The sequence below is a fragment of the Parasteatoda tepidariorum genome, chromosome 3 (genome assembly GCF_043381705.1).
Source record: "Parasteatoda tepidariorum isolate YZ-2023 chromosome 3, CAS_Ptep_4.0, whole genome shotgun sequence".
Taxonomy (NCBI): domain Eukaryota; kingdom Metazoa; phylum Arthropoda; class Arachnida; order Araneae; family Theridiidae; genus Parasteatoda; species Parasteatoda tepidariorum.
In genome coordinates, this window is record NC_092206.1 from 90,089,370 (window position 1) to 90,098,726 (window position 9,357).

The window sequence follows — 9,357 nt, forward strand, 5'->3', positions numbered from 1 at the left end:
AAATTCAGAAGACAAGGGAACTCCTGGATCGAGTATTGGGACACATTTGCCTCCGTGGAGGACTTTTTGATACATCAAAAAGTCCTCCACGGAGAGGAAAACCACGAGAACCTCCCACTGTTAGCCTGACGGCAAGGGGACTCTAACCCATGATCCGTCTACCACTGAGGATATTTCACGTCAGCACTGTGGTCGGTGCAAGCCGGATGCGGAATTCGTATCGACTGGGATTCAAACCAGGTTCGCCTCATTGGAAGGCGAATGCTCTATCCCCTGAGCCATCGAGGCTCAAGTGTTTCCGTTATTTTGATCAACTTCTCTACAATGCAAATAATTTATTGGCAAATGCAATCATTGCTAAGGAATTTTCTATAACCAATAACAAGAACGCCAAATAAATTATGTTTCAAAAATGATTGTATTAATAAAAATCGTCCTAACGTCATAACACGATGCTGAGAAAGCTGTTGCGGCAAGAGATTATGATGCAACTGTCTGGAAATTCAGTTGACTTCCTGTTTCAGTGGAAACCAAAACAAAGCTCTAGACATAAGTTTGTATTTTGAAATCGCTTATTTCTCAGGGATTTAAAACACGTTTAACGCAATTCGAGATTTTAAAAATTCGTGTTAGAAACTTAACAATACGTAATAATAATAATAATATATTATTAAGCTTATATAATAGTATATTAAGCTTATTAAACGGAGACATAAGTTAAAAGTGACAAAATAAAATGAAGTATGGTATTTTAGAATCGAGGAAGCAGTGTTTGCCTGAAAAAGAAAAAACCTCTGACGAAACACAAGTAGATTCTAGATAGTATTCCAATTTATGTAGTCTTCATAAACATATGTTAACATGAAAAACAAAAATTAATGAATTGCAGTATTTTTTTAATAGGTGGTTTTGATGAACAGAGCGCAAGATGAAAAAAAGAACCACCCTTAAAAACTTTTGATCTAATGATCGGATCTTCACGTTCTAGCACTAAATCTTAAGGGTTCGAGGGGGAGACGTCAGATATGCTACTTATAGTGCAGACGATATTTTAGTTACGAAATCAGACGCAAAAGCGTACTTTGTCGGAATAAATATATCTTTTTTTCTAGGGATTATGATTTTTGACTCCCAAAATTTAGGGGGTAGCTGCAATCTGGGGAATATGATCCTAATTGTCTGGTCAAGAGAGCAGTCCGAAGTTTAGTCACCTTAGTGTTAATTTTCCTTTTTATGTATGTCGCTGTATCTCGATAACTTTTCATGCACATTGAAAAAATTTTAGCACATGAATATGAAATTCATATACCCAAAGATAATACCTCGTAAAACAAAACAAAAATTTTAAACCTTACAATTTAAAAATTTTTTGACTTTTAGTAAATATAATATTTACTAAAAGCTATTTTTTTAATAAGAATATCTTTGAATAAACAAATCTTATAATTGTATGCAAAAAATTTTTTCCCAATTCGCTTAGAAGTTCTGGAGATACGGTGAAATACGCAAAAAGTGAAAACATTAAGGGATCCAAACTTTGGTCGGGTCTACTGATTAAACTATTGGGACACCCTATTTCTCAGATTGCGGCTGCACCCTATACTTTGGGAATTAGAAATCCGAAATTGCCGAAAAAACGGTATGTTTATTCAGAGAAAGTACGTTTTTGTGTCTAATTTCGTAACTTACAATATCGTTTGCATTAATTAACATATTTGAGGTCACCCCTTCGAATCATTAAGATTGAATTTTAGAATGGTAAGATTCGACCAAAAGTTATTCGGGACGATTAATTTCTATCGTTCTATGTACGGCGAGTAATATTAAAACGTCTCTCTCTCTTCGTATGCCTGTTTAGGTAGAGGAGTGTGATTATTCTTGTTTTCCAATGGCGCCATCTATGGTCAAGAATTCGACTTCTACCACACCCATACGTCACATCCGTTTATAGGGCGGACCCATTCATACATCCATAGATCGTAATTTTGACCTGATTCCGAAAACGATCGATCTCCAATCCAGTACCCCCAGAGGTTTTGATTTGTTATGGGAACATGGAGGACTTCGCGACTCGACAGACTTAACGTGCATCAGTCACCATTTACTACACCGGGAGACTTCGGCCGGCGGGGTTCGAACCCACGAACTCTCGGTCATGGACCCAGCACCCTATCGACCAGATAATCGTGGCCCAATATTAAAAAGTGAAAATCCTGAATAACTTTTGACTTAATGTTCGAATTTTCACGTATTTCGACTCGATGGTTCGAGGGTCTAACTTTAAATATGCTAATTCAAGCGATATCTTAAGATACGAAATTAATCATTAAAAGGTACTGAACAAGCACACTTTTTTGACGGATTTGAAAGTTTCGTAATCATTCAAATAATGTAAGAATAAACACAAGAAGAAAGCCGAAAAAATGATTGAACTTATTTGAAATTGGAAGCCTCATATGAACCATAGTCGTACAAAATGAAATTATCCATTATTTTTTGATCAATGTAATTATCCTTGCAAATGTCCATTATTACAATTAAAGTAAAATTTAGTTATAAAGATAAGATACAACCGGGATCACATGTAATCAAAATTTAACCATAAATATTCATAAATTATTAATTCTACTTGTTTGTAGCTTTTGGTGCCAGAAACGGTTTTGAAAGTTGTAGTTTGGTTTTAAAAACCCAGAAATGGCTTAACCTCATTATTAATTACAATCGTAATTCAATATTAGCTGTTGTAACTACTAAGAATCAACTAATAGTGAACTTCGATAGCTTGTTATCAGAAATTTGTAAACAATCTCTATTAAAATTTAAATAGTTATCCAATCAAAGTATGAAATTGATTTAAACAAATTATAAGATAAAAATTTTAGGATAAAACTCTAAAATAATATGTTAAAATGGAAAAGCACTAAAAGCTTTGTCTTATGCAATTTAAATAAAAAGTTAGGAACCAAAAATAAGGCAAACGGAATTTGAAAGATATGTATATTAGCAAAAACAGCACTTCATCAGGGGGCACACTTTGTTAGCAGACAGTATGTCCCCTGATGAAGTGCTGTTTCTGCTAACATACATATCGTTCCAATTTCGTTTGGCTTATCTTTGGTTCCTAACTTTTTATTAAAATAATTAGTTATTACTTCTAACCCATCACTTCCTGGAACTATTGTAAAACATTCTAATTATTAATTTTCTTTTCAGGATGTAATGCCAGCTGTCTCCGAATATGGGGTAAAAAAAGTGCTCCAGTGTTACAGGGACTCCACTTGCTGTATGGCTGTGGTGCCTTCCTTGCACCAGTCCTAGCTGCACCTTTCTTGGACGATTCTTTAAATGCACCACTCAAAGAGCTCAATGCTACAGTCACTCCAAACGTCACATTCCTAAACATAACTGTAGACAAAGTGGAAATTGTCGCCACAGTTCCAACCATAACATGGGTATACATGATTGCTGGCGTCCTCGCAACGTTTGTTACTTGTTTTTTTATTCTAATTGTTCTCTTCCTTCCCCCTAAAAACGCATCCTCCGAAAAAGCTTCCGAAAGTGAAAACGTTCGAAATCCGGGCTATTTATTTACATCCATCGTCGTCGCCCTCGCGTGCATACTCACTGGTCTGTCCTCAGGAATTGAAGTGAGCTTCACACAAATGATCACAACCTATGTGGTCAACAGCTCTCACGGACTTTCGAAAAGCAAAGGCTCCTACATCACATCCGCCTATTGGAGCGCTTTCACTACCGCCAGATTCCTATCCATTTTTCTAACCTGCAAATTGGACATCAGAAAAATTTTAGCATGTTCATTAGTATTATCAGTATCAGCAGCTATAGTATTATTAACTTTTGGTAATATATCCGTGACATCTCTGTGGGTGGGTGGTGCCATGCTGGGTGTTTCGATGGCACCCCTTTTCCCGGGTGTGCTTGCGTGGGTGGAGAGATACATCAATATTAACAGTCGTATAGCATCAGTATTTACCTTAGTTTCGTGTGTGCTGGAAATGGTGGTCCCCCTCACCATCAGCATGTACCTCAGTACATACCCGAATGTGCTTTTTGTTTTCCTAACAGGTGCGACATCGTTGGCGGCGATTTTATTTGTTATTATACACATTATTTTAATTCGCAAAGGAGAGAAATATGAAGCACATCCCGAACAACAGGTTCAAGAAAAAGAAGCAACTGTCTGAAAAAAATTAGGCCATTGAATAACGCTCATACTTCATCATTTATTTTACATCAGTTTATTAGTGTGAAGAAAAAGATTGACTGTAGATAATCCATTTGAAATGTATTATTTGTGTGTTTCAGCACAATGCGTGATTTCGATCCAATTCCTTGTGATACTTTTTGGAACTGTAACATACGGATCCCAATTAAATATATTTTGATATTTTCATGACTTGTTTTTTTTCCTTTCTTTGTACGTACATAACACAGTCACTGTATGAAATCCGGCATTCTATAGAATGGCTAAAGTAGGTAAAATATGAAATGAATAATATTTCACATATTGCCTAAGTATTTTATTGAATGACTACTAGACCTGCAGTATAGCTAGCAATTTTTCTTTCTTTTTTATAACCGTTGTTGAACAGTCGACCCAATTTTTGGGTTTACGACTACTAANACTCTGCAGTCTTGTAATTTTGAACCCAATCCAGCAGGCAAGGGAACTCCTGGATCAAGTATTGGGAGAAATCTGCCTTCAAGGAGGACTTTTTTCATGAAATTAACCCGCATTTGCGTTACATGGAGAGGACCACGAGAACCTCCCATGGTTAGCAGAACGGCAAGGGGACTCTAACCCATGATCCGTCCACCACTTAGTATATTTCACGTCAGCACCGTGGTCGGAGCAAGCCGGATGCGGAATTCGTATCGACCAGCTATCGCTGGGATCGAACCCCGGTTCACCTCATTGGAAGGCGAACGCTCTATCCCCTGAGCCATCGCGGCTCATAGCTATCAAGTTGAGTTGAAATTTCTTAATTTGGCAGCATAATACTTGTTAGAGTTAAAATATATTATTTGGTGCGTATTAAATAAAATTATGTATTAAAATTGATAGATGGGTTGAAATCATTGGTAAAATACTTGTATTTGGATATAGTCATGATAAAAAATAATTAAATGATTGAAATGTAATGAAAAAAAAAAAAACAAATTAAGGCAGAAATATATAAAAGGTAATTAAATTAAATTAAGGGGGATGTGATCTTTAAGGAAAGTGGTAGTACAAAGCTAATGAGGGATAACAATAACCCAATAGGTTCAAAGGGGGATCACAAAGTGTGAGGTTTGAACAAATTGGATAATTTGGTATCACCAAATTTGGAAAAAGGGCGAAACAAAAATAAACCTAAGATTAAAGATGAAAACAATAAATGATATGCTATATCCAGATACAGACTTGACATTTAATACAGTAAGATGATGTTTCCAATGAGAAAATTACAAGTTCCCTTAAAAATAAAAAAGGCACAAACCACACATACAGGAGGACATGATAAAGACAATCCATGAAAATAGAAGCAAATAAATTCTCCATCACAAGATCAAATTATTAACATATCATTTTATTTAGTAACATACATCTTTCACCACATCTACTAACACAAGAAAGGCATTTTATTGAAATGGGTGACGGGAGAATTAAAACACAGAAGGTGTCATAGATAAAAGTAAAATATAAAAGAATGAGTAATTTAAAGGTTAAAATAAATATGGAAAGAAAGCTTAAATTCGAGAAGGTTTTTTTTTAATGTTAAAGAAAATTAAAGTTATAAAATGTTGATTTTAAATTTACAGAAATTGATTATAGTTATGGATTTAATTTAAGATAAAGGTCAAGAAAAAATGTAAAAAGAAATCCCTCGATACGGACCGAAGTCCGCATCTCGGAAGAAAAAAAACCAGCAAGAAGGAAGCACAAAAAGAGAATGTATTAAAAGTGACTTAAAAATTCCTTAACTGGTGTAGGACCAGAAAAGTTACAACCAATTAAATTTAAAGAGGAGGAGACTTGGAAAATTAAAGGAAAGAGATTGGTTAGTTACCCCCCTAAAAAAATAAAAGAAGTAAAAAGGAGGGGTTGATTTTCCCCCACAGGAAGCGCGATGACCGCGAGGGAGGTCAACAAGAAAGTTAAAATAAAATTGCTATATTGAAAAGAGGAATAAAGTTTAAAGAAAAATTAAAGGCTTAGTTAAAATTATAGATTAAATTGTCATTTTACATTAAGTGTAAATGTGACAATACTACTTAAGCTTTAATAATTTTCTAAAAATTTAATTACTTCGCCAACAAAGAGTATGATTGTCCAACATAGGGGAGAGTCGGGTAGCCCCGCCCACAGTCAATTTCATATGTATAGAATATTTTTTCAAGTCAATGGGCCATCGGACATTAATTGTTGTATTAAAAAAAGATTATTTTCAAAGTTTCAAGTATTTATGCAGCTGGTAACATGGTAAACAATAGTTTTGAAAATATGTTGAATACAGTAGTCATGAAATTAAGAAAAATTGGTTGAATGTTTCGATTAAACTTCATTTTAATACTAAAAAAATAATTTTTTCTATACATACAGCATTAAAGTATGTAGTCTTAAGTTTAATTTGCACAAAGAAAGAAGTTTGTATGTAAAAAATTGTTCGAGTAATTACAAATTTACAAAAAAATTGGATTTCGGGTAGCCCCGCTCACATGAATGTCGGGTATCACCGCCCAATTTTATTTCGTCGATAAATGTACGGTTGCAAAGATTATTATTTTATTGCTTCAAATTTGAATGTTATATGCATTTTTAACAACAAATATATGTTTTAATATTATATGAAACATAAATTTATATATTTAAAAATGAAAAATTAAATATTTTTAAAATGTAATTGATATATCCAAATTAAATTTAATATCAAGAAATCATAAATATTATGATAAGCTATTTGCTTACTTATTTATTTTCACTTATTTGTGAACGAATCAATCTACAGAAGCATTTGAATGCAATCAAAATACAAAGTGAATTTGTAATTTTATAAGAAGTATTTTATATTAAGTTTATAAGAAGAGATCAACCAAATAAGTTTATATTGAAAAACAACTATTGTTATTAATTATTGTTACTTAAATTAAATTATTTTCGTTAAATATTTAATATAAATATATATTAATATTATAATATATTAATATACATTAATAATGATAAAAAGTATGACATTTGTTGTTATTAAATGATAGAATTCACTAAAAGTATATAAATATGTAATAAATAAAATAATTTTGTGATAAAAATGATAAATGAGGTTTATCTATTGTCAATACATTGGTCATTCTCATTTACACCTGAAAAAATAGCCAAAAAACACAATTTTTGTAACTGGGCGGGGCTACCCGACACATTTTGAAAAGAGCTGAAAAACATGTTTTTTTAAATTTCTATTTTTTGAAGTTTAACTATTCTTTTTTTGGTTTATTCTTTTTGCATTATTCAATTAGATGATAAAACAATAGAAACATACAAAAAGTTTGATTATTACTCAGTATTATACTGAAATATAAGCAATACTCCTTAAGTGAGCGGGGCTACCCGACTCTCCGCTATATGTTTGAATTATTGTCTTATATTGGTGGGTAAAATACTTTAAGTTTCTATATTAAGAATTAAGATTAAAAATAAGGTTTTATACGATAAGAAAATTAGGCGATGTCTAGGTGTATATAATAATCCTCGTACTTTGTCTTAAGACCAAATGTAATTCCATATGGTCAGGCCTTCTATTGAAACTCAACCTTTCATACATTGATTTCATATAATAAGGATAACAATATAATATTAAAGAAATAAATATACCCAATAACTGAAGTTGATAATACTTTATTACAAACTTCATTCGCTCAGAAACTAGGAGCCCATTTTCAAGACTTGCTAAGCGTGAGTGAGAACAAACAGAACAAGAAAAACCGGGTAAAATGCATTACCACGTGTTATGGGAAGGTGGTGAGGAACTAATGTCGTTCACAAGGGTTCTTTTGTTAACAATATTAGTCCCTTATCACTTTCCCATAGCGCGTGGAAATGCATGTTGCCCTGATTTGCTCCTCTCGGGCACTGTGGTTATTTTTGAGCGCTTGAAGCATGGCGACTGTTGTTTCCAATATTGTAGATTTAAGCGAATGAAGAAAGTAAAACAATATAGTCGATGAATGGAATGACATCGCTTTGCGCGCATCTCTCGTGACGCATGCAAATAATGTAAAATTTCGAAAATACGCATCTTTGAACATGAATATTTAAAAATTTTGTTAAATAATGTTAAATTTTAAGGAATATTTTATTATTCCTGTTCAGGAATTGCTTTTGTTTTTTAACATAAGAACCGAAATACGTTAAACTGTATAACTTAAGCTGAGTAAATAGTCCTAAACACTAAGTCGTGAATGCATCGGTACTAAGCCCTGGTCCTACATAAATTTTAAAAATAGTTTTATTTTAAAATTTAATTTTAAAAAAAATCTCATTATCCTTTACGTTGAATTGTCTTAGCTTTTAATGGCACAAGTACCGGAATAGATTATGCTGAGCAAAATTATATTACATATAAGCTGATAGACCACATAGTGCTAAAAACAAAGTTTGGCGAAAATGAGAGAGAAAAAGAGGCACCACCTCAGGCTCTTGAAACCCGTATTAACCTGAAAAAGAAACTCCACCTTCCCCGAAAGAAGAAAAAAAAACAGCCCAGTTACAAAAGATGAAATCCAATTTTTGAATTCAATCATACTTACCTAAAAAATAAAATTTACATCTTTAAGAAAGAAAAAAATTAGTCCATACTTACCTTGAAAATAAAATTTACATCTTTAAAAAAGAAAAAAATTAGTCCATACTAACCTTGAAAATAAAATTTACATCTTTAAAAAAGAAAAATATTAGTCCATACTTACCTTGAAAATAAAATTTACATCTTTAAAAGAGAAAAAAATTAGTCCATACTTACCTTAAAAATAAAATTTACATCTTTAAAAAAGAAAAAAATAATCTTCCGACTAATCATTACAGTCAGGGACAATCATTCTAGACAAATGATAATAATGGACCAAAGACTTAATTACTATAGACAAATAATAAACATAGACTAAAGATCTAATTATAATTGGCAAAGCAGTAAGTTAATCGAAATTTAGACTACTTTTTGTAAATTTGTTTTCACGGGATTTAAACTGATAAATGAGATTAATAGTTTCGGTAAAACATCATATACTTTGCTTATAAATAGTATTAAAATAGGTTATTTTTTAAATGTTTTGAAAGATAGGTTTTCGTAGTGCGCAATA

The 9,357-nt window shown here is 32.5% G+C and overlaps 1 protein-coding gene across 4 annotated transcripts in view; it reads left to right on the top strand.

Annotated features, from left to right (window-relative positions):
- LOC107436500 (sodium-dependent glucose transporter 1A) overlaps nt 1-4,412 on the top strand; it is a 60,994-nt gene extending 56,582 nt beyond the window's left edge. For all 4 annotated transcript variants that reach the window (XM_071178975.1, XM_016048247.3, XM_016048244.4 and 1 more), the window contains one exon: nt 3,214-4,412. In XM_071178975.1, coding sequence (XP_071035076.1) covers nt 3,214-4,205 — 992 coding nt within the window. In that variant the 3' untranslated portion in view covers nt 4,206-4,412. The remainder of the gene's footprint in view (nt 1-3,213) is intronic.
- The last annotated feature ends 4,945 nt before the right edge of the window (nt 4,413-9,357 follow it).